The 24,246-nt window shown below is 44.6% G+C and overlaps 3 protein-coding genes across 4 annotated transcripts; 1 reads left to right on the forward strand and 2 right to left on the reverse strand.

Annotated features, from left to right (window-relative positions):
* Positions 1-318: 318 nt before the first annotated feature.
* On the forward strand, positions 319-1,183 carry LOC125512567. Its single transcript, XM_048677662.1, has one exon. It carries the CDS (start codon positions 334-336, stop codon positions 1,024-1,026), a length of 693 nt encoding a protein of 230 aa, XP_048533619.1. The 5' UTR covers positions 319-333; the 3' UTR covers positions 1,027-1,183.
* A 9,313-nt stretch (positions 1,184-10,496) lies between these two features.
* LOC125514709 (LMBR1 domain-containing protein 2 homolog A-like) lies at positions 10,497-18,719 on the reverse strand. Its single transcript, XM_048680053.1, has 14 exons — positions 18,276-18,719; positions 16,889-16,965; positions 16,131-16,289; positions 15,438-15,651; positions 15,271-15,357; positions 15,044-15,183; positions 14,416-14,496; positions 13,494-13,558; positions 13,117-13,292; positions 12,595-12,725; positions 12,412-12,499; positions 12,015-12,228; positions 11,551-11,645; positions 10,497-11,438 (listed from the first exon to the last, which is right to left on the reverse strand). Exons 1-14 carry the CDS (start codon positions 18,441-18,443, stop codon positions 10,959-10,961), a joined length of 2,175 nt encoding a protein of 724 aa, XP_048536010.1. The 5' UTR covers positions 18,444-18,719; the 3' UTR covers positions 10,497-10,958.
* A 1,109-nt stretch (positions 18,720-19,828) lies between these two features.
* Positions 19,829-23,054, reverse strand: LOC125514710. Of its 2 annotated transcripts, none has more exons than XR_007286587.1 (2): positions 21,399-23,053; positions 19,829-20,138 (listed from the first exon to the last, which is right to left on the reverse strand). XR_007286587.1 is itself a non-coding variant. In XM_048680054.1 (2 exons), the coding sequence occupies exon 1, from the start codon at positions 22,734-22,736 to the stop codon at positions 21,477-21,479; it is 1,260 nt and encodes a 419-aa protein (XP_048536011.1). In that variant the 5' UTR covers positions 22,737-23,054; the 3' UTR covers positions 19,829-20,138; positions 21,475-21,476. The 2 variants fall into 2 exon arrangements, 1 of the variants encoding a protein (XP_048536011.1); XM_048680054.1 differs by having other exon boundaries at positions 21,475-23,054.
* Between the last annotated feature and the right edge of the window lie 1,192 nt (positions 23,055-24,246).

The raw sequence follows: 24,246 nt of genomic DNA on the forward strand, positions 1-24,246 counted from the left end.
TTCTTAGTTCCGCCACTGACGAAACACCCAAATAATTTCAACGAAAGCAGCCCAGCAACAGGGGAGAAGAATGGAGCGAAAATTCCCCGCGGTGAAACCCAAGGATACGAATGAATATCCCCCTCGTGCAGTCCCACATCCCGGGCCGGAAGCTTCCAAAAAGACTCATTTTTTACAACGAAGATAAAGGCACAATGCTCAAAATCAAAAGTAAAAAGGAACAGAAAACAAAGCCGTGCATGGCTGCCGCTGCCGGTGCGAGGAACAGCCCGGCCCTCCCTCGCGCACGCGCCGCCAGCCCGGACCCAGCTAAGCTCCGTCCGTCCGTACGCCATGGCCAGCCAGCCAGCCCATTCCCGTCCCGATCGCATCGCAACTCCACCACGGTTCCCGCGCAGCATCCACGAAACTCCCCGCGCGACCCACGTATATACCCCTGCTCAGACCGCCACACGCCCAGACGCACAAGCAACGACGACAACTACTTCTCCACCTGAGCATCCTATTGGCGCGGCACAGAGGGTGATGGGCAAGAAGCTGGGCAAGGCCGACGGCGCGCGGTGCAGGCGGCACCGGCGGCAGGGGGAGCCGGGGGTGTGCCCGCTCTGCCTGCGGGAGCGCCTGTCCCGCCTCTCGCCCTCGGCGACGCTGCCGTCCGTCCTCGCGCGGGAGGCGGCCTCCTCCTGCTGCTCGGACTCGGACTCGGACTCGGAGGCGTCGTCCACGGAGGCGTCCACCGGCGCGTCGTCGGGGTCCGCGAGCCCCGGGTTCCACCGGGAGATCAAGCGCGCCGCGAGGCCGTCGCTGCTGATGCGCCACGAGCGGGTGGTGGCCGTGGACGGCGACGAGGTGGTGCTGGTGATGAGAAGGAGGAGGGAGAGGCCGGCGACAGGCTTCTGGGCGAAGCTGCTGCGCGCGGCGACCGGGGGCAAGAAGGCCGTCGATGGGTGCTCGCTCGTGCATTCCAGGACGACGAAGGCCGCCGACGCGAGCAGCGCCGATGCCACGAAGTGGATCATATTCTAAGTTGTTTCGTCAAATCTAGCTAGTTCTGTCTCTTGTGCGTGACCATTTCTTGGTTTTGGTTTCGGTCCTTTGACTCTGGACAGCGAACCTTTACAGTTGATTAGATCCATGATCTGTACATAATTTCAAAAAATTAACATGACTTGTGTTAAGGTTTGATTTGGTGTATGACGAAGTTATTTTTCGATATTCTAGCTATACGATTACACAAATTCTAGACCCACCTCATGCACCGTATTCACACAAATAGACCTCAGTACGCAAGAGTTTAAGTCATGGTGCTTGTATTATTCTGAATTTATTTTAAGATTTCCGGCGATGCGCGTTCAGTGGAAGGAGACGTTCTCGTCGACTACAAGGTGTTTGTGGTGACTTCGTCAATCTTAAAATAACATGTCGGCTCAGTCTCTCGGAGATGCTCACAGAGATAGTATGTGTGTGTCATGTTTATAAGGGTGAGTGTATGCATGTATATATGAGTGTATGCGTCATTGTGTTCTAAAAAAAATCACATGGTAAGCAAAAAAGATCCCAATAGGAACATTTGTAGCCGCCCCCTCCCCTAATGTCGTCTGCCCAAACACTTTCGAACCAAAATTAGCCACCAAGCCGAATACCTAAAACACAACTTAAATATCCAAATTATCTGGCACCGCTAATGTGAGGCGGTCGGACACAGCCGCCACGTTATATCGACCAGTGTAACATCTTCTTGGACCAAATCCTAAACACTCTTCCCGCCCATTCAGCTTTTACTTTCCTCTCCTCGTCTATTCCTTTCCCCGTCCGCTCCCCTTCCCTCGCGTCGTCCGTCATAACCATGGAAGGATCCGGCAGCGGCTCCTCGTCTAAAGCTGACCACATCGATTGGGACGCCCTCGTGACAGAGTCGGACGAGGAGCTTGCCATCCTTGTTTCCCTCCACCAGGCATAGATGGACAGGGGTGGCAGCTCAAGCTCCGCACCCGACCGCACCGGCCTGTCACGGTTCGTGCCCTCCCTGGTGAGGCAGCGGTGCGAGCAGTGGCACCCGTCACCTCCGGCCCCTACTCCTCTTGGGCAACGTTGGTTGCTCATGCCGGTATCATTGAGCCCACGGTCGCGGCTCATGGAGTCGGAGGTACGGAAAAATTGTCGGGAGAGACAAGCGGTCCGGGTCGGATCTTGCCTGTCGGACTGCAGGTCGTGCAGTTCCGCATCGTTGCCCTGCCCTCCGACTTGGTGGAGGAGCTCGTCCGTAATGCCATTCGCCGATCGTTGACCACGACCGAGATGGGCACCCGCCTCCGCAGCAGCAAAAATGCCAAGGCATTGCGGCTAGGCATCGAGGAGTCCAAACGGCTTGCTCTCCTCATCCTCGAGCACCTCCAATGACGATGACACCCCTCCGGCCACTAATGCGTACTGCAAGGACTTTGGTGCCTACTTCCTTCGCTCGAGAGACGCCAACAGGGAGGGCCCGATGAGGAAGTGGTGAACTTTGATGCCTACTATCTATGCTTATTAGTCATGTTTGTCGTAGATCATAGCTAGTTGGTCCAACTATCTTTATATTGTGAACTTGTTTACGTCCGGTTGTAGATGAACTTGCTACGTCTCATGCTATCGGACCCTATGATATGTGTTCAATTTAGCTATGTTATGTTGATTCACGATGCATGTGATTTTATGGATTTGGAGGTTTGAATGAAGGAGACGGTTGTGGACGTGAAAAAAATGAGGGGTGAGCGGGCGTTGTCGGACGTATAGGAGCGGGAGCTATGTCATATGTAAAATGTGTTGAACGAGAAATCATGCACTCCTCACAACTCCACAAACAAGAGGGTTGAGGAGAAAGTATCAGGTAGAAATTGTTAAATGTAATCAAGAGACAAGCGATAGAGAATCAAGTGACCCTTTATTGATAGATGATATGAGTTTATATACAATCTCAACAGGCGTCTCCAAAGGGGGCGACTATTCCTGAAAGGTTGGCTCCAAAGGTTGCAACGCTCTAGGGAGAAAACTGCTCCATCGGTTGGAACTGCCCGTGCGGGAAGAGTGGGGATTATCCCATAATTAATGATGGGTTAATTATTCTTAACACTCCCCCTAATCACCGCTTGACTGCATAAGGATCCATCACCTTGATTAAGTTCTCCAAAAACCCTGTGGGAAAAATTGTGAGGAGTATAGTGTTTGATATGTTGCTAAAACTCCTTTAAACCCAATGGAAAAAATAAGGAGAAAATGATGCAACATATAATGGTTATTGTCTCTTTTAACTCAATACGAGAAAACCCATAGAGTTTAGAGGACAATAAATATGTCGTGTATACTTTTCTAAAAAACCCGGTGGGGAAAACGAAAAGTATGACATATGATCTCATGTTGATATTACCTCATTAAAAACCTTTATGAGAACCTGTATAGTAAACTCATGAAAGGAAAAAGAGTATAATATGATGCATTTAACATGAACAATTCAGGAAGATACTCCCCCGATTCTTGCAAATTCCAAAGACATCACATACCAATTTCATGAACGTATTTATGGCATGTAGAAGTTGGTAGAGACTTGGTAAACAACTCAGTCACATGATTGGACTTGCAAGATATGCAATATAGGGATATTGCTTATTATGTAATCTGTTTGCATCCGGGCAACACAAGCAACATTATCTTTGAGATAATGGTTGGTGGATGTAGCCACGAGGTTTGTTTTGAAGACTCTTCATGAGAGGGCTACCACACGTAGTAGGAAGACTAAACTTGTCTACGATCTGACATAGTGGGGATCTGATCGATGTATCCAATGATATCGGTGTTCACATTTTTATGAAACTGAAAAACCAGGACAAGATGTTTAATGCCTTGGAGATATCGAAAGATATTCTTGAGTACCAACCAGTTGTGTTTGGTGGATCCAATTGCATTATGGAACATTCAGTCCCAATATCTCATTTCCATCATCTCTTGGTCTATATAGATCTTTCTCTATGTCTAGAGAATGAACTACCATGAGAGTTATGGATGGATAAGATTTGTCCACAATGAATTTCTCCAATATATTTGGATATAGACAACATAGTATACCATAATGTATGAATGAAGGTGCTCAAGCGTAGTAACGAGCGGTATTTTGGTTTACCCAAATCCTTCATTTTAAACTTCGTCATTTAGATGATTACATGTGTCATCATTGTAGACCCACAAACATGGATAATCATCATTGTAGGAGTAATCCTTGTGAATAAGGAACTCACTACGTCGGTCGTACCAAATGTACCGACAACAATAAGTCGTATGGTGACTTACTGATTTTACACAATATATGTTGCATTTTGTATTTTGATTCAGAATTGAGATTCCATCGGGAATCAATCATATATGTCTGAATCTAGTGATCCACATGGATATGTAATCACTGCATCTATCAACTGCAGAGATAGATGATTTTGTACTGCCAATGATAAAGTTATCGGAAAGACATTCCACCTCTAGAGAATAGTTGGGTATCTGCGTGAACCCTTGTGCTACAATACTTGCTCTTTGTTTCACCACCTCGTTGTTCTCAATTCTGTTTCCAGAAGAAAACTAGTGTAGATATTGCTTATGAATACCTTACGATTGTTGAGCAAGATCATTTCTACCTAGATTATACCCTTTACTTGAGTTCAGTCCGAGTGTTGCTCACACTTTGCCATGGCCATGGTCATTGGATCTGAATCACTTGAAAAGTTTTTCAATCTAGTTGAGAAATGTATGTCGACAATTGTAGACTTCCGGTAATATGATTCTCCAGAATCTATATATCAATATATAGTTGATGGAAATATCGTTACCCATAGTGACTGCTCGCAATTTCCCAATGCGATTGAGTCGGGTATTCCGATGTCCCAGTCATTGTGTGCACTATGACCTAGGTTGGTGGAGGTTTTCCGTCCACTGGGTGTATACTACCCATTAGATGTCTGTCAACGTGAAGTTGACTTGCATTTACTGATTTACAGGCCTTGATATCCTTACTTGCGAGAAGCTGAATCCTGATGTACTATTGTCGTACTTCTCCCCATGTTGCTTTGAACGGGGAGTTGAGTGGGTTGGTACCTCCACTCTTTCCGACATATTTTTCAGGATTGTAGATGAATGTGGCAGGTTATTTGCAATGAGTTGCAAATCTTTTGAACGCATGGTTCAGATTTTTGACTATGTGGATTTGAGGCAGAAATGTGTTGAACATTCCACTAATTTCCTGGCATTCTTTATGGTACTTGAAATCTCCCCCTAATGCGTGGAAATATTCCTCACATAGATCCCAACTATATGTTGAGGGGCCAATGATGTATGTCGGGTGGTGATATCGGTATGCAACCGAATTACCGCAGATAGGAAATACTTGGTAGATATCCACATATCAAAAATAGAGGGGAATAATATTATACAGTTCTATCATGAGTGTGTAAAACTGCATGACTCCAACGTAAAGTTGGTAAGTTGCAATTCCAAAGTAAAGATAATGCAATGAGCTTAACTCTTTGGATAGGATTCTACCAAACCATTTTGAGTCTAGACATTAGGACAAATTGCTAAACTTCAATCCAAGGGCCATAGAGAAGGCACTCAAGGAGAATTTTGCAATGTTATCCATTCGATTTGCTTGAAATCGATGTCAGGATAATGAGCCAATGGTTTTGTGTGAATAAAGCACACACTTAAGACCATCATGTAGATATGTCTTTTAGAACCATAGAATACCTGAATAGTCTAGTCAATGGATGGGAAGAGCCACTTACCTTGACTTGATGCATCCAAGGAGTCTGAGTGGTTCAGCGTAGACTATAAGGTGTGTGGGCCTTAAAATTAGCTTCCCTGTGTCACTTGTAGTGCACATAAAATCCAAATGCTATTAGAATTTAGCATCATAATAATCATAAACTATTGGAATTGCTGATAGTTTCGGTTTCAACCCGATGTCTCGATGACCAAGTTGAGTATGCCAAGTTTTTCATGTACAAGACACTTTGGAAAACTATCTTGTACGCAACATGTGCTATGGGTTGTGTCGTATGTGTAGTACAATCCAGATGATACATAGAGAATGTGCTTGCCATATCCGTTGCATATGGTAAAAAAAAGTTATTTCTCTTTCTTGTCAGCATAAGTTTCGCTATGGAAACCATTTTGATGAATATATCTATAGCTTAGTAGGGTACGAGTTAAACTTGGGAAGCAATGAAGCATCTCGACGTTACTCGAGTACCCACAGGGATAGTAAATATGACTCGAGTTGATCCAACAAATACCTCATCGCATCTAGCGATTTTAAAATATCTCCTTTCTCTCAATGAGAGTGGAAACATTGGACTTCCCTGAGTATAGAGTTTGTGGTGCATATGTCCACAAGGCACATATCATTTTTAATTGGATTGACTCCCGTAGAAATCTATATATATACATGAAGATTCTCAAGAAAATCACTGTCGGATATATAGAATACATACAAATGAATTTGTATCAAAGTGCTGATATAACATATTGTGATATACAATATATGATGACAACAATACTTATGTTGTTGTTACAACATCGTAATTGGACATTAATTATATTGACCACTCAGGAGATTGAAAGACTATTCATAGTCCAAACATGTCGGTTGAGGCATATTCAACCATCACATTCTCTGTGCCCATAGGGTCCCGTCACAGCTGGTGATGTCGGATTGAAGGTTGAAGTAAGATTCAAACCTTTGCCCTTGAGGTTCATTGTATCCCAGGAATTGCTGATACAAAATAATCAGATGCCGAGATCTGAATCTAATGCCTTATGATATATAAGACACCATTTCTCTGTTAGCGGTGTGATCCTGACCAGAGGTAAATCCAGGATTCCACACAATATCCCACGGGACACAAGAGCGATCATGATATCCATGGCCCGGATAGGGCAGTGGTGGCCATTGAGGACGAATGCCTCAAATTCTCTAGCCATCGGTTACCAGAGATAATTAATTTACTATCAGTAAATTAAAGACCATCATGGTTAGTGTTGTAATGAATTTGCAAAATTAATGGATATTTCAAGGAGTTAGCTTGAAACATTTAGTGTGAACTTCAAATCGTTAAGCATGACACCTTGTAGATACTTCCCAAAATAAATTTTGGGGTCCATCTCTCAGCACTAGAGAGTATAACCTGATGAAATCAGTACATACTTCTAGTACCTCATGTCATAACCTAATAAAATGCAAGGGAGATCATAATGTTGAGCAATCATAATGTCAAATATGACGAAATGTTGGCTTAAAAAGTAGTGGTGATAATCTACAGAGCAGTAGATCTACACACTACCTTGTGATCCCAATACATCAATTTGAAGAGATCACTAAGAATTTTGCCTATCAATTCTTGCTCGTATTAAGCCAAAAAGGCTCAATAAGATGAATTGATTTTTATTTTGCAAGAAATTGAAAATCTCAATTGCAAATAGTAGATGTAAGTAATTTCAACATGTAGAATAACATGGAAATATATTACATCATAGTTTATTCTAAAGTACAAGGTACACTACAGATATACACTACTAATGTAGTGGATAATAATGATGTTGCAAACTTGATCCTCAAGTGAAAAACTTGAATTGTATAGACCTCAAATTAAATGAGATGATGTTGTATCAAGTTGCAAGATAATTCAACAAAGTGAATTAATATTTTGCGAGAGAAAATTAATCTCAATCACAATGAGATTGTTTTGCGAGAGAAGAAAAATCTCAATTGCAAATCAGTACTCCAGAGGAACTAAATTTATCTTTGCAAGAGATAAAAACAAATCTCAATTGCAAATAATAGATGTAATGAATCTCAACGTGTAAGAAACATGGAAATATATTACATCACGTTCTGGAATACAAGGTACTCTACAGAAACACCGTATTTAAGACAAATACTGGAAATAACAGGGTCAAAACAGATCAACGCTAGTAAATAGCACTGTTAACAGGACCAATTTGCGAAACCCCCGAAATTGAAGGATGATGTGCAAATATTAGCCTGGACCACTGAATCAGCCTGTTTTGCTAATTCTAGTAACTGCAGGGACCTTAGTGTAAAGAGACGAAGAGATAAGGTTCTCCATCGTGATTACCTACGTGGGCACACATCAATCGATTTGCTTCCCATTTGCTTCACAGAACCACCGCCTGGATGGTTCGAGCCATGCCGGAGGGACACCACAATGTTGGCCACCGCGGACCGCGCCGACGAATCCGCGGGGTGGGGAACAGCGCCATGTGGTCGCTCTCGCGGGCGTCACCATTGGAGAATCCTCACTGGTGAGATGCAGGCCTTAAAGCGGCGCGGCCACGGCGAGGCGCAGGCGGGCGCAGCGCGCGAGGGCGAGGCCTCGGCGCGGACGGGCGCGGGCGGGCGCAGCACGAGGGCGAGGGGGCCGGACGCGATGCCGTTCGCGAGCCCGAGTGCCGCGGGGCTCCGTGAGCCGGAGCGGCCGGAGTGGCCGTTCGACGGAGTCGGGGACGGCAGGCGCGGCAGCGCGGCAGCGTCGCCCGGGACACGCGCGACCGTCGGCAACCTCTGGAGCGGCGCGCCGGCTTCTGCTTCAACAACCGCTGGGGTCGGAGGCTGCAGCGGCGGATCCATGACGGGGAAGTCGTACTGATGCAGGGGGCATAGTACCCAGCCATGCACCGAGCACCCGCCGCCAGCGCCTGGTCGATGCCCCCATCGGCCTCGAGCCTTGGTGCAACCGGACCGGCCAGAAGTCAGGCGGGCACATCGGGCTGCAGAGGTGCAGATGGCTGCACGGGCTGGTTCGACGGCTCCACGCCGTTCCGGTGGTTGTGACGGAGGTCCTGGCGGCGCTGGTTCCAACCTCCACGCCGGAAACGGCGGAGGTCGCGCACATGATGCTGGAAGCAGCGGCCACGGCCATCGGCGCGAAGAAGGCGAAGAAACAGGGACATCGGAACTCGAGGCATGGTTCCGTTTCTCACCTTTTCCCTGTTCTCCTTGTCTTCTCGTCGGAATTGCTCTCGCCGAAGAGCGTGCTGATAACGTGTTAAATGTAATCAAGAGACAAGCGGTAGAGAATCAAGTGACCCTTTATTGATAGATGATATGAGTTTATATACAATCTCAACAGGCGTCTCAAAGGGGGCGACTATTCCTGAAAGGTTGGCTCCAAAGGTTGCAACGCTCTAGGGAGAAAACTGCTCCATCGGTTGGAACTGCCCGTGCGGGAAGAGTGGGGATTATCCCATAATTAATGACGGGTTAATTATTCTTAACAGAACTCAAGGTGCATGGTGCTTTCGTTTGGAAGTTCGCCAAAACTCTCAAATTTTAATTTACGTTAGAAAGGTTATGTGCTATACACATATTGAACTTGAAGTTTGGACTATATTCATCTTATAAGGTAATAGGAAGCCAAATATATATTGTTGATTTAATTTACTTTTTCGTACGTGATGATAAACAGCTGTCGCCTCCTCCTCCAAAAAAAGCTAATGTTCCTGCCTCTCGCCAGCGCCACCGCGGGTCCGCCTCGTCTCTGGTGGCCCTAGGGTCATAGGGGCACGGTGGATCCTGGCAAGGGCCGGCGGGAAGGCTCTGATTTTAGTCGTTCGTTTCAGTTTTGTTAGGGTTTGTATCCTGCTTAGAAAGGCGAGACAGCGGCGGCTCTCTGAAGATGGAATAAAAGTCTCCCCGCCTAGCCCCTGTTTCGGCGATGCGTCTAGCATCATTGGTGGGCGTGTGGAGGTGTGTCTCTGGCAGATCTATCTTCGGTGGATTTGCTCGGATCTCGTCGCTGTTCGTCTTTATTCGTGTGTCTTTGGATTGGATCCTTCCTATCTACGCTATTCTTTATCGGCGGCGGTTGTTGTTCTGGTGCGTTGGTCCTATGGGGCCTTAGCACGACGACTTCGCGATTGTCTACTACAACAAGTTATGCCCGACTCCGGCAATGGAGGGCGATGACAGTGGCGTGCCTTCGGCTCATTTCAGTGCTTGTAGTCGTCGCTAGCTGGTTTATGAATCTGGATGTAATTTTTATTATTTCTAGTGTTCGTTGTACTGCCATATTTAAAGATGAACATATCAGAAGTTTTTTCGCAAAAAATAATAATAATATACTTTTGTTGATACCCTGCAACTGAAATTAATTTTGACCTTGAATTTTTTACTATTTGTCGAACACCTTCCCCATCATATTGTATTGTACTCCCTCGGCTCCATAATATAACACCCCCCCCCCCCCCCCTCTCAAAAAAAACTTCCAGACAACAATTTTACTTGGTTCTCATCCGTTACTTCCATAACTTGACTTTCACTGAATATTTATAACTGGTGTTAGTTACCTCCGTAGCCCATTGCAAGCACCTAGTGGTAAACTAAACTCAGATGTTCAGATGGTGAAGATATACGGCAAAATACTGTAATATAAAGTCAGATGTTCGCCCACACAAGAGACTTGTGACCTTCAATTTTTTTTCCATTTAGTATCGGCCGCATGTTTTCAACGCACATCACATAATGCATACCAACTTTACAGCCTACACTCGTCAGCTTCGAGTATGAATTCGTTTATGTTCAATACAGATTTCAACATTTAATAACAAGTAAAATAACACGTCAGCAGTGCCTACTCCCGCAATGTGTGTAAAGCAGAAAAGTGTGATACGGTCACGCTCCCATGATCTCTTGTTGGGGAGAATCCGCTGTCCTTTCTGCAGGGCCTGTGTCATCATGTCACGTGCTTTCATTCACGTCTGCACCTTTCCAGATGGGCAAGGGCGTCTCTGAGCTTCCTCGAAGCACACCAAAACCATCATCTGATCTATACATCCTGTATCTTCTATTCTGCATCTAATGCTACCAAATCCTTTTGATTCCCAGAGTTCAATGTTCTAACTTCTAAGGGGGAAAACACGGCCTATCTTCTCGATCCTGCAAACGGAGGATCCATGTCTCCGGTATTGTCATCGTCGTCGTCATCGTCAAGGTAATCTACGGGTGATTCTGCAGGGCGCTGTTTTATCCTTTGGAAGATGTCATCGAGAGATTCGGGCGAGGAGGCGTTCGAATGAGGAGCAAATCCTGGATCCTGGCGCAAAGGAGTGAACTTCTTGGCACCCATATTCGCTTTGAAGTTCTGAAAACCATTCTTCATTGAAGCCCATGTTTGGGAGATTCCAGCAGCCGAGCGATTTTCAGAATTCCCTTCTCCAAGCAGAGATACAGATGCTGACACTGTTTCCTTTTTCACTGGCTTTGTTGCCTGCCGACTCTGATCTCTAACAGATGAATACTTGGTGGAAATCATTTCCCTGTTGTGAATATATTTTGATTGACCGGCTCTTCCATCAACTCTCGAAGAAGTTGTCCCGGCTTTCATCTCCACTGTATCTTCAATCTGTGTATGACATAACAAGGAGATAAAAAGACTAAACCTTTCAAACAGAACATAGACATATAACTACTAAGATTGGGAAAATATGGTAATTATGCTACAACATCAATGGTACCTTTCCAGATTCAACATCTGTAATCGCGCCATTGAATCTTGCCAATGGAATAACCTGCTCGCCAACTTTATATCCTTGCTCAATCCAAGATCTCTCTGCAAAGAAAGTAAACTTCGCTTAGGCGGAACATGTTTTTGAAAATAACAAAGACAGCATTCCACAACAATTTGCAATGAATATACAAAAGATTCTATAATAATGATCAGATAAATCATCAGATTTCTATTGTAAGCCGGATAGCCCAATATGTTCATTCGCAACAGCATCACACATGCTTTCATCTGCGGAAACAAGAAAACTGAAATCCATGCGGAACTGTGAAAGCTGAAGGGACAAGCAGCTAAAGAAGCAAACAAAAGAACACAACAATGCACTACTGAGAAATGAAAGATACACCATAGAAAAATCTATGCTGATATACTAAAGAGAATGAAGGATATGCCCACACACAAATCGGTCCTAACCTTTTTGCAGAATAATAATTCCAGACGGATCAAAACCATCCATATGTTCTTCTTCACGCTGGAACTTAAACATTTTCCAGCTTCCAAAATAGTCAATCACACGTCCAAAGAAGTTACTAGCAACAAGTAGTGTATAAACAACCATAATTAGTGGGTAGATCCTGTTGAAGCGTCTTCCAAAGAAAGGAACTGCATCATCTATGTTCCCCATTCTCTGCAACATGCCAACATATGGTCCGTTCAGAGATAAACTAGGTGTTATTTATCTGGTGAACAATAAGCAGTGTAACAAAACTGAAAAACTGGGAAGCATTCCATCTTCAAATGTCAACTATATCATCCTCACGAAACAGAAGCACATAGCATAAATAACACGAAGAAACTGTCCAACTATTACCTTCTCAAAAGTAGTTTTAACATTACCACCAAGGCGAATGAGATTCAGGAAATTATAAGAAATGGGAGGTGCATATCTTGCAACCATCCTGCAAAATAGCATTCGGTGCACAGCCCAGAATGAGTTGAACGAATTGGACAGGAAGCACACAAAACATAAAAAAGCAGAACAGTATGAACTTACGAACAGATCATAAGCAAACTGACAGAACTTGTTTGCCGTGGAGTCAGAGAATAAAACATTAACATCCCAATCTGAAATAGCGAATAGTATGTGCATATACACATATACATCAAAGGGACAAATGCAGCAACCTGTAAACAAATAGGAAGTATGTAAGATCATGCAGAATAAGGCTGACGCTACACAATGAATGTACAGCTAGGTGACCCAGACAAGGGCATTCCATTGACTAAGATATAAATTTTATACTGCATAAAATATAACTAATGTCAACCGAGCAAAAGAATAGCAAGGCCTGATATACTGAGTCACAACTATAGTGACTTGTACGTCTGCATGTGTTTAAATAACAAATGGATGACGGATGCACATGATTGGTGTGCAAACAAACTACAAAGCTATCACCAATAACACAATATAGTACACATTGCAGAAAGCAAGAGCCCATAAGTAACAACTTCCCTGTAAACTGAACATGTGATACATTTATTTTAGTTTTTAATGAAGCACGCAATTTCTTACCTGGACTAGAACCTCCTGCTTTCCGACGGATTTTACAAGAATGGAAAAAAGTGATAAATCAACACCACCTGGCAGCAAAGTAGCTTCAGCCAACAGTATAGCAGCTGACATGCAGCCGAGAATAACAGCCAGTGCTTTTTGAAGCTGCTTTCTCAGTATACAACGCCAAATGAACTCTGATAATGCAAGAAAGTATCACTGAGTCAGTTCCATCAATTATTGAGCAAGCCATAAGGCAGTAACTCAAACGTACTAAGAATAATATGTGGGCCTGGAATTTAGACTTTCGTCTAGAAACTGATGTTAAGCCATTCTCACTGAGTAATAGATAAAGACAAAAACTAATTAAAATAGTTGGTAAAGGTCAGAAGGATTACCCATAGTGTCCAAAAGGGATCCCAGTGTGCCTGACCGACTCTCCCTAAAACTCGATACATATTTCCTGTTTAGACAAAAAGAAACTAAATCAATAATGGTTGTGGTTGGATACATCACAAGGTTTCAGACGAGTATAACAAGTTTGCAGTACATATTAATCGAGGTTTTGCAAACAAATTACTGAGGCATATTTTATAGCTCGTGTAGACATGCACACACATCCATAATGGCAATTGAGATTATTCAGCCCACCAATCAACTATTCTTCGCCAGTACCACACATCACGCATATACTCCCTCCGTTCCTAAATACTCCCTCTGTCCGAAAATACTTGTCATCTAAATGGATAAAAAGAGATGTATCTAGAACTAAAATACATCTAGATACATCCCCTTTTATCCATTTTGGTGACAAGTATTTCCGGACGGAGGGAGTATAAATCTTTGTAGAGATTTCACTATGGACTACATACGGAGCAAAATGAGTGAATCTACACTCTAAAATACATCTATATACATCCGCATGTGGTTCATAGTGGAATCTCTACAAAGACTTATATTTAGGAACGGAGGGAATATATGCTAACATACTAATCAAGCCATTTGTGGAACTATCAACAATCCTGTTTGTACACAGTTTATCTGTTTTCTGTTTAACCAGGTTAATAAAACCTCCATCATAATGATATGGCATATCACTTGACATCATTTATTGAACAGAACTGTCAAGTTATCGTAGCTTTGTGCAGCATTACAACAAGAGAAGGTTCGCCAAAATACAATATCATGAAATATAATTGAATGAGGCAAAAAAGATGCATTACAGTACCTACAGAAAAGTTTAGTGAAGTTGCAAGGGCTATTTTGTCAAGATTAAAATACTCTGGAGATAACATTTAACCAAAGAATTAACAAACTCACCATCCATTTGCATCACGATGTTCATAATTTTTAATAGTGTCCTCTAGATCGAGAGCTTCCATGACATAAGTCATATATTCACTGTACAATAACAAAAACTAAAGTTAATATTATCAGTTAAAAAGGGACAGCAGAACACCAGGAACGTTGTTTCTCTACAAACTAGAATTCCAAGTACAACACTTTGGCATGCCTACAGAAATCTTGCCACACATCTGGAATTTATGACGCTTCGGGCCCAGCTGAGGGAAAAGAGAAAGGAACAATAGTAACATGGTCCCAGGCATCTAGCATTCTACCCAGTACCCACAATCATCGACCATACAATCTTGATTCATATAGAATTCAGCTTAAGATGTAACGTGGGCTAAACACCCGCCTAACTCAGCATACTTAACTAACTCAAGAATTTTGCCAACTTAGGAAATCTTAGGCTGCGAACCAACCCCTTATTACCCTTCCAGTTTCCATACAAACAAACTGCATTAGTTATGTACTCCCTCCGTAAAGAAATATAAGAGCGTTTTGGTGATCTAAACGCTCTTATATTTCTTTAGAGGGAGTACCAGATATTACTAAGAGATACACAAAGAGTAATACTGTTCCCCGTTGGTTTATTCCACAATACCTTTTACACCGATAATACTCCTCATGGGCCATCCTAAGCTGACGTCGGAGAGTGGCCATTGTTTTATCATCTGTATCATAGTCCATATCATTTTCGCCTAATCTGCCACCAGAAGGCTTAAAAGATGGGTCATCCCGTAGCTGAAACATGCATACAATCACAAGTTACCATCTTTATCGCAGTGTTTTAAATTCAACTGCAAATAGTACTAATAATTGCTTTGGTACCATTTGAGCAACCATTCGGTCAATAATATCCATATAAGGTCTTAAGAGATCACGCTTTGACATTTGATTTGAAGTGGCTTGAGCAACCTGGAAAAGGAACAATACTTCAGCAAACGGCAAGTTGGCAACGAGTATGGGTATTATTAACGATTTAGAAATGTACTTACAACAATTGAATTTGAATACTCTTGATGAGCATTATCAAGCTTCACGGCCATCTTGGCAACTCTATGAGAAAGTACTTTTTGGCGGTGAGTCCAGTCTGCGTTTTTCCAAATGTTTCTTGGAATTTCACTCAATCCAAAACCAAGAAGAAAAGCACCAGTCACCAGTCCAAAGGTATTTGAGCAAGCCATTAAAAAGCCCACAAGACCTCCATCCCTGTCAAAAATATTTACTTCAGGTCAAGAGTCAAGACTGCACATCACAGAAGTTTAAGTGGCAGCCATTTTGAGAAAACTAGTTCGGCAGAACTCAAGGCAACACAAACGAATAGTGCAATGGCCAATGGATGTAGTCCCTTCGTCCCATAATATAAGATCGTTTTTGACACTACACTAGTGTAGTGTCAAAAACGATCTTATATTATGGGACGGAGGGAGTAGTATTTTGCAGTAGTAATGATTACATCATGTTTCTTTACCAATCAAAGCTGACCATCCTAAACATGTAGCTTGTTCAATATTGAAATATCAAAAATGTTTCCGTAAAATATTCCATAAGTTATTGAACGACAACCATAAAGAAAGAGCTGAAATGACTTAACTAAAATGTAAAAAAATATCAAGATATTACACAAGGTTATTCACATATCAGGTGACTCGTGGAGCATGGAAGCTCAAGTGGAGATTAAAACATACCAAGCTCTATGCATGACTAAAAGCAGTATGAGTCCAAAGAGGCCAATAGCTCCCACAATTGAATAAAAGAGCAGGTTCATGTGAATACTAGTTTTTAGCCTTTCTCTAACAGTGAAATCTCCAGCATCTTCATAGCCTTGAATAGTAGGAACTACAGCCCTGTTTAGGGACATAGACACAAGCCTTGTGTTAGCGATAAAAGTGCCAATGAAAATGACAAGGATAAAATTTACTGCATCCCATGAGAAATTAATATATGAATTGATAACTAAAGTAGTACCCTGAAAAGCTGAAAAGAACTAGGTTATTATCTGTTCTACTAGAAATAGAGTGAGCAAGTAAGCAACCTTATAGTAACATCAAAACCTTAAATGCCTTGAAACCAAACAGTAAGAAAGTGTCAGGCACATAAGAGAGGGCATGAAGACCCAAAGTGGTTGGACCCTTCCCGGAACCTGCGCAAGCGGGAGCTACATGCACCGGGCTGCCCCTACAGACCTAGTAAGTTCAGCTGAAGCTGAAACAGTTGCATTGGTATGCAAATAATACGTTGCTAAATCACTGATCTGGGGACTGATGAAGCAGGATCCAAAAAAAAATTGAATTTGGAAAGTAAAGCTGACATTTTACTGTAAGAAACATCTATTATGCTAGGGCATGTGCACCAACAGTAGTCAGTCCTAGATGCCACTGACAATCAGGAACATTAACCATGGCAGAAAGCAATGGAAGACATGTTGATGATGATAGTTTCATACCATGTTAGGATAAATGTGCTCCAATAAGACCAGCCCCAAAAGAAGCCAATTCCACCTTTATCAAAGCCAGTTAATGTCTGCAAGTGAGGTGATGTAAGAGTTTAGACCGAATAAGTGAAGATCATTTGACAGCACAGTGCAAGGATAAAGTTTGCCATAAATGGCCTGCACTATTTATTGGCTTATGTATATGTTGACATATTCTATTTTTAACTTTTTAACATTTGTTCGCTTGTGCTTAAAACCCATTTAAATAAAGAGGGCAGGATTGTTCCATTTGGGCACGGCTTTGCTCATACAGATGAATACACCAACAACATGTATGTGAAGCAGTAGAGGGAGGGAGTGGCCCATACCCTAATAAGCATGGCATCAGTGGAGCATGTATCTACAAAATATTCAAGGCATGCTAATGTATCTGACCTAGGATTCTTTCTAGCAAAATATTAAACCTTATTTATAGACACTTCGCCTGCACCTGATCTCTATGCTTTGTGGAGGTAACCAAGTCCACGCTCGGACTATTTGCAGCTATACTTCTTCTATAGCATTCATTCAGACTGAAGACACATGTGAAGCTGGACTATGTAATCTGAATAAATGTGTGATTTTGATGCCTGGTTAACATTCCATCTTATCGTTTCGTTCTCAGTTCCCTTGAGCTAACAGTTACTGCTTGTTGCAGCTGAATGCTCCCTTGCTAAAGTCATGTAAGCCGTCAACTAGAGAGGACAATTTTTTTTCCACCTTGTGTCCTACATTCCTATGAATCTAACATAATGGTGAATCCGTGAATGTCATGTGTGGACTGATGACTTAATCGGCAAGTACCAGCACAAACAGCAGAAAAAGTTTATCGAAGGGGACCAAGGCAAGACAATGGAACATTGCTACGGCAATTAGCCACAAAGAGTAAAATAGTGTAGAGACTTCTCAGAAGCTAATTAGAGTCAAGCAGGCCCTATACACTAAACATATGGTGCCAATTTAGCTCGGCCATGTTGTTTATGCTGCATTTCTTAGAACTATGAACTAACCAATTAGTACTCCTGGACAGATGGCATCTCTGATTGACGCAGGGGTGAACCTAATACCCTGTCACCTAGACCTCATTCCGGGACCAGAAGCAGCAACTCAAATGTACGATTCACCACGCGTTCTCCCCTCAAGCACCCGAAACTCCACGCACTAACAGCTTCCCAATCAAAATTCATGTCCTAATACCCCAATTCACCCCAATTGGCGCAAAACCAGAGCACGCAATTAGCTCAGCCCGGGGCGGATCTCAGCGCGCCGAGGCACCGACACCGGAACCGGAGGGGATCACAGGCAACTACGAGGATCGAAATCTAGGGGGCGGGTGATGTAGAGGGATGAGAGATCTGACCGTCCAGATGTCGGCGGGGACGAGGATGATGACGGAGAGGGAGCAGAACCAGGCGTAGCCGACGGTGGCCTGGACGTAGCGCGGCACGCCGGGGCCGGCGAAGTAGCGCAGCGTGACGACGACCATGCCCAGCGTCAGGGGCAGCGATATCAGGTAGAAGACCCACATCTCGCCGCCCTCCGCCTCGGCCTAGCCGCGGCGCCGCGCCGGCCGGGAGGAGGGGGGTGCGGCGGGTGAGGGTTCGGGGCGGGTCGGGGGCGGGGGCGGTGGGGGCGGACGAGTCCGGCTGGCTCCGGAAGCTTCTCGGCGTCGCGTGGAGGCGGGGTGGGGGGCACGGCTCGGGAGATCGAGCGAGGTCTCTTTTGTCTCCCCGGAGAAGTGGCGGGGGAGAAAGAAGGAAGGCGAGGAAGAAAGATGGTTGCTGGTGGGCTCGGCACGCCGAGCAGAAGCCGCTTTCTTCGGAATAGGAAAATTTTGGGTACGAGGGGAGTAGCACGCACGCACGCAATATTCTGGTCCGCCGAATAAAGCCGGGATATAGTATTATGTGTGGTGCAATGCAGCTATATTTCAGACCTTGCTATGTTTTTTTTGTGAAAGGAGACATATGGACGTTTTTTAGTTTTGATTCGAATCAATTGAATGTAATTGTGCGATAAAAAGTCTCCGCCGAAGTTCTTTTTATCGGTCATCGGATTAAACTTTAGGCTTGTTTCGTGGGTAATTTTTATTTGCGGGCATGAACTTTGGGAGATTTATTCGTTTGGCGAAGTGTGATGCAGCTCTTTCACGCCTTGATGATGTGTTTATTGGACTGTCTAATGAACAATTGACTGAATTTCGAATTCAGCATCGGTTAAAATTTTCTTTTGCAAAAAATAAAAAAAGCCTCGGTTAAATTTTTGTCCAACACTAGCGTGACACGTCGACTCCGTCCCTGTACATGTTTTCATCTGTCTGTTTTCCTTCCGTGGAACAGTCAATGTTTAGGCCTCCTTTGGTTTGAAGGAATTTCATAGAAATTTTAGAGGATAGAATTCTTATAGGATTTTTTTTCTTTAGAGCCCTTTGGTTCATAGGAATGGATTCCTATTCCTACATAGGAATGGTTCCTATCCTCCACATTTCATAGGAAAATAAAAATGAGCCTAGACTCAATGGAAAAATTCCTTTGATGTCAACCAAATGACATCTCGTTTCCTATTCCTACTCAGAGGATTTGATATACATGTCATCTCATTTTCTACAAAGTTTCTATTCTTATTATAATTCTATCCTATGAACCAAAAGAGGCCTTAATGTTTAACCACCCAAATAAAAAAATGGTTTCATTCTCCATTATTGTCCCAACTAGCGGATTACCGGTTGCTAGCTGGTGCAAGGTGCAAGCAATCTACTCCAGTATCTGCTGCATCAAAACACATACACTGTCTGATATCCCTGGCACAAGAAAAGGGGCTGCATAATTAGAAAAGCTTCATCTTGTGAGTTGTGGCCGCCATGAAGCACTCGGATGAAGTACAGGTATTTCAGATACCACTTCCACACATAGATGAAGCAATCACACTGATAGTATTGATGCAATTGGCATACTTCCAAAAAAAAGCACAAGTGAAAAAATTCATAAAATAACTGAATGTTCCAACAATATAACTAGAGATGCGGGCTCGGATATAGACTTTGACAAACAACATCCACTAGGGTTGGTCCACAGGCAACACACATAAAAACGACCTAGAGACCACAGAAAACAACGAGGTGTGGTTCCTTTGGTTGTTGGAATGAAATGGGATAATGGGCTTTGGCCATTAGTGCAACCAGTTGTCTCGTGGGGATGTTGATCCTGATCTCCTTGTGGATATTCTGCAACGCAAAAACAAATGCTCACGTCGTTTCCATTTTATTTAGGTAAAATGCTCACGTAGGACAATGAAATCAAATCATGTGCAGTGATGGAAGAATTTCCTAGGGCAAACATCACCTTGTTTTGATACTGAAGAAAGAGAGTGTGAACACTGAAGACAATTAATACTGAGAAACTATGAATGGAAAAAGGATTGGATGAACACTGAATACTGAAAGAGAGAGTTAAATATAAAAAATCTGAAACAAAAGAAAACGGTAAAGTGCCGTTGAATGCCTGACTGCTAGAAAGAGAAAAACCTCAAAATGAAATAATGAATATACATCTGCACTGAAAATGAGACAATGAGGAAAAAAGAGAGGAAAAGACTGAAACTAAAACCGAGATGATGAGGAACAAATAGGACTGAAACTGGAACCCACATAATGAAACTGACTGGGAAAATTTAAATAATTACGAGAAGAATAAAACCGAAGAGAGAAAAACTAATTGAACTGAGCATCTTAAACACCGAAGAAAGAAATCAAAGAATGAACGACTGAAAAAATTATGAATCTGCAACAAAAAATTCACCCTGCAAAACCATGAATTTGAAAAATTCAAGGAAACCAAAAAGAGCACTATGACCTAAGTCTGAAATAACCAAATCTGTATAACCTGATACATAAAAGCAATATGCAGATTCAGAGGAAATTCCCCCTGATTGTTGCTATCAAAGAAAATAAAAACCCACGAGACGAGCGCCAAGATTCGGGGGTAACAAATCGAACGGGAGCGAAATCAATTTTCAATAGACTGGAAAATAGTAAAAATGGAATTTATTAATACATAAACGGTTTGCGGGGATCTGACTCAATGAATATAATTGCGTAAAAAATATCAGAATAATCCTAGGACTTGTTTTTTGTGTAATTTTTTTGTGAGCATGAATTTTGGGATGATTCACAAGAACCAAGAGTAGTCTAAAGAGATTTATGTGTTTGACAAAAGAAATGCTTGAAAAGTTGTTTTCTTACATTAAGACTTGGAAAAGGACATGGATTATCTTCTCCCGAGCTCAAATACATCCACATAAACAGTAAATTTAGAAAGAAAAAAATAGTAAAAAACTGTTTTTTAATGAACTTCAACAAATGTTCTAACATGGTGCAAAATTTCACCTTGAAAAGACATCCGTAGAGGTATGTACAAAAAAACAAAATTCTGAACTTAAAAGAACGAATTTTGGAGCACTCATTTTTTGTTTTCTTGGCACACACCTCTATCCACTCAATGATCCTCTTCAACACACAAGAGCATCGATTTCCCGAAGCTACATCACGCCACACTGCTCACCGTCAATCTTGGTCCATGTCAATCTTGGTCTCGCACGGGCCATCAGGATTGCGTGCCGCTGCTCTTTCCGCCTGACCCCGAAGAAGCACCACTTGATCTATGGCAAGCTCTGCCATTCGGCGCTCAACGCGGGCGGGATCCCGCCGCTCCCTCGCGATCTTCACGGCCACCTCCTCCAGCTTCTTCAGCCTGCGCTTGATCGTCTTCAGAGCCAGCTCTGTGCGCGCGCCGTCCTCGAGCGCCTCCCGCATCGGCGCCAACATGTCGCCGTACATCTCCTGGAGAACCTCCCGGCACTCGCGGCTGGGGTAGAGTTCCTCGAACGTACGCGGCCGCACGTGGTGGCCCGGCGACGGCTTGACTTCCTCCGGCGGTTCCTTCGCCGGCTCGGCTTCTTCCCGTGATTTCTTCTTTGGCTTTGGCCTGAGTTCTTCTAGTGCTTTCTTGGTGCGTCTTATGGTGACAACCAGCTTGGTGTACGTGGTCTCGAACTCCCACGCCTCCCTAAACTTGGAGAATTTGTCGCCGCTCTTGGGGGCATCGACGGCCGAGGAGGCGCGCTGGTTGGTCGTCTTCCGTTCGTCGACGCGGGGTTTCTTCTTGCACGCGGCGTCGACTCGGATCGTGGCCGTTCCGGCAGCGGGGGCCTTGCGCTTGGGTGCAGGAGCACGGTGCTCTTCCGGCGGCTCCTTCTTGGGCGCGCGACGCCTCAGAAAGTCACGCCCCGTCGGAAGGTACTCCGTGAAACCGCGGAGGAGATGGCCGTGCGCCGACCCGAAAATCTTCCGGGCCTGGTCGTAGATTTGATTCGCGTCGAGCTTGACCTCCGCCCTCACGTGGAAGAGCAGCGCGAGGACCCTGTCGTAGAGCCCGGCGTCCGCCAGCTTCACCCGCTCGAGGAACCGCATGGCCCCGGCACAGTCGGCGTCGACGGAGGCGGCCGCCGGGTGGCGGCGCTCCCTCTTAGGCCGCTTGGGCGGATCATCGCGGACGGGCTCGGCTTCGTGCTGAGCAGGACGGCGGAGAAAGGGGTTGTAGGTGTCGAAACGCTGGATGAGATCGGGATGGCCCTGGAGGAGCGCGTACGCCCTGGCCACGACGGCGGGGATGTCGACGATCTCGCGCCTGCTGAAGCGCGCGAAGAGGTCGAGGAACTCCGCGGTGACGTCCGGATCGGGCGCGAAGCATGCTTTGACCTGCTCCAGGAGGGATAGGGCGTCGTACACCGCGGGCTGCGGAAAGCTCTCCAGCAGCTGCTCCATGGCGGCGGCTCCCTCGGCCTCGATCGTCTCGGCCGGCGGCGCGGGTTATTTCTCTGTAGTGCGGACCGGACGGGTGGGGTTTCAGATTTGACGTTCTCGTCACTTATAGAAAGAAAAGAGAAGAAAAAGAAAGGGTTTCGGACTTCACGGATGGATCAGGGGCGCTTCGTTACACGCCGTGGCCGTTTCGTGTCGTGATCGTGTTCAGCCCTGAATCCGTGACAGGAGTGGATACGGTCTGTAATTATTTTTTTCGAAACGGCGGTATAAGATTTGCCGCATCTATTAAATAAGGAGAGAATAGAGTTTAGAGTTTTACAACACACCCACAGGTACGGCATGACAATTACTCGCCCGCGAAAATATTCCCTAATTTTTTTGCACCGACGGTCACCCAAAGCTTGGCCTCGTCGACGATGGCGGCGAGTAGGATGGTCGGTGGCGCACTCTTATGACGGAACACCTGAGTGTTCCTTTTATTCCAAATGGTCCACGAGACAAGCATGGTGAGAGAAACCAAAACTTACCGGTTGGGGTTACGGTTGTCGGTTTTCTTGTCCCGCCATTCGAAGACAGATTCGTCCATGTGCCAGTCGGACGTATCCATGTGCGCGAGACCAAGCAACTCAATGAGAGACTTCCATAGCCGAATCGTATAGCGGCACTTGAAGAAAAGGTGGGCACCCGTTTCTTGTTCCCTATTGCAAAGCTTGCAGAGGCCACAATTTAGCCAATCGCCTCTCTAAACGATCGGCGATCTAAATCCTATCTTGCAATGCCAATCATGCAAAAAAATTGACCTTTGAAAGTGCCCATGCCTTCCAAACCATGCGATCCAAGGGGGAAAAGTCAAGCCTAGGAATTGAGCCTGGTACGCTGGCCGTCGTGTATACCCCGTCGTTCGCGTGCTTCCAGACGATGGTATCTTCGGTTTGCTCATGAAGGTGAAAATCATTTAGGAGCATCCATAGAGTGAAAAATTCCTGAATGTGGGCGGCGGAGACAATCGCGACGTGCCTGATCTTGAGGATCCAAGCGTTCCCCTTGAGGGCCTCACGAACCTTCCAGTTTTTTTTTGCCAAGGCTGCAAAGATGAGAGGTGCAATATCCTTGGGTTTGCGTCCAAGAAGCCACGGGAAGTCCCAAAAAGGCGTTTTAGCGCCATCTCCCACCGTGAGATCATCATGGATTAAATCGTGGGAACAACTCGTAGCATCCGGATCTCTGCCACGCCCGTGTCTGACTAATCTGGCCGACCAAAAACCCCTCTCGCGCCCTCGCGCGCTTTCCAACCCGAAGCCAGCTGCCCGCATTCACACCGCTCTAGAGCGTCCGCTCCGCATTGACGCCCGTCCAAAACGGACATGACCGCTCGTTGGCGCCAATATTGAAGTGACTTGCCGGCCGAGGGCGCCACCCGCGCCGCATTCCTGGTCTACACGCCTGTTCAATGTTGGAGAGATGTTTAGTGGACGGGGCGGATGGATATCTACCATGTCCATCCAATGTC

The sequence above is a fragment of the Triticum urartu genome, chromosome 6 (assembly GCF_003073215.2).
Source record: "Triticum urartu cultivar G1812 chromosome 6, Tu2.1, whole genome shotgun sequence".
NCBI classification, from domain to species: Eukaryota; Viridiplantae; Streptophyta; class Magnoliopsida; order Poales; family Poaceae; genus Triticum; species Triticum urartu.

Coding starts and splice junctions, on each gene's coding strand:
- LOC125512567 (XM_048677662.1), top strand. CDS start 334: ATGGCCAGCCAGCCAGCCCATTCCCGTCCCGATCGCATCGCAACTCCA.
- LOC125514710 (XM_048680054.1), bottom strand. CDS start 22,736: ATGGAGCAGCTGCTGGAGAGCTTTCCGCAGCCCGCGGTGTACGACGCC.
- LOC125514709 (XM_048680053.1), bottom strand. CDS start 18,443: ATGTGGGTCTTCTACCTGATATCGCTGCCCCTGACGCTGGGCATGGTC. Junction 15,652..16,130: donor TTAGTCATGCATAGAGCTTG/GTATGTTTTAAT, acceptor TATTTTTGACAG/GGATGGAGGTCTTGTGGGCT. Junction 12,229..12,411: donor TTAAAACTACTTTTGAGAAG/GTAATAGTTGGA, acceptor GGCATGTTGCAG/AGAATGGGGAACATAGATGA.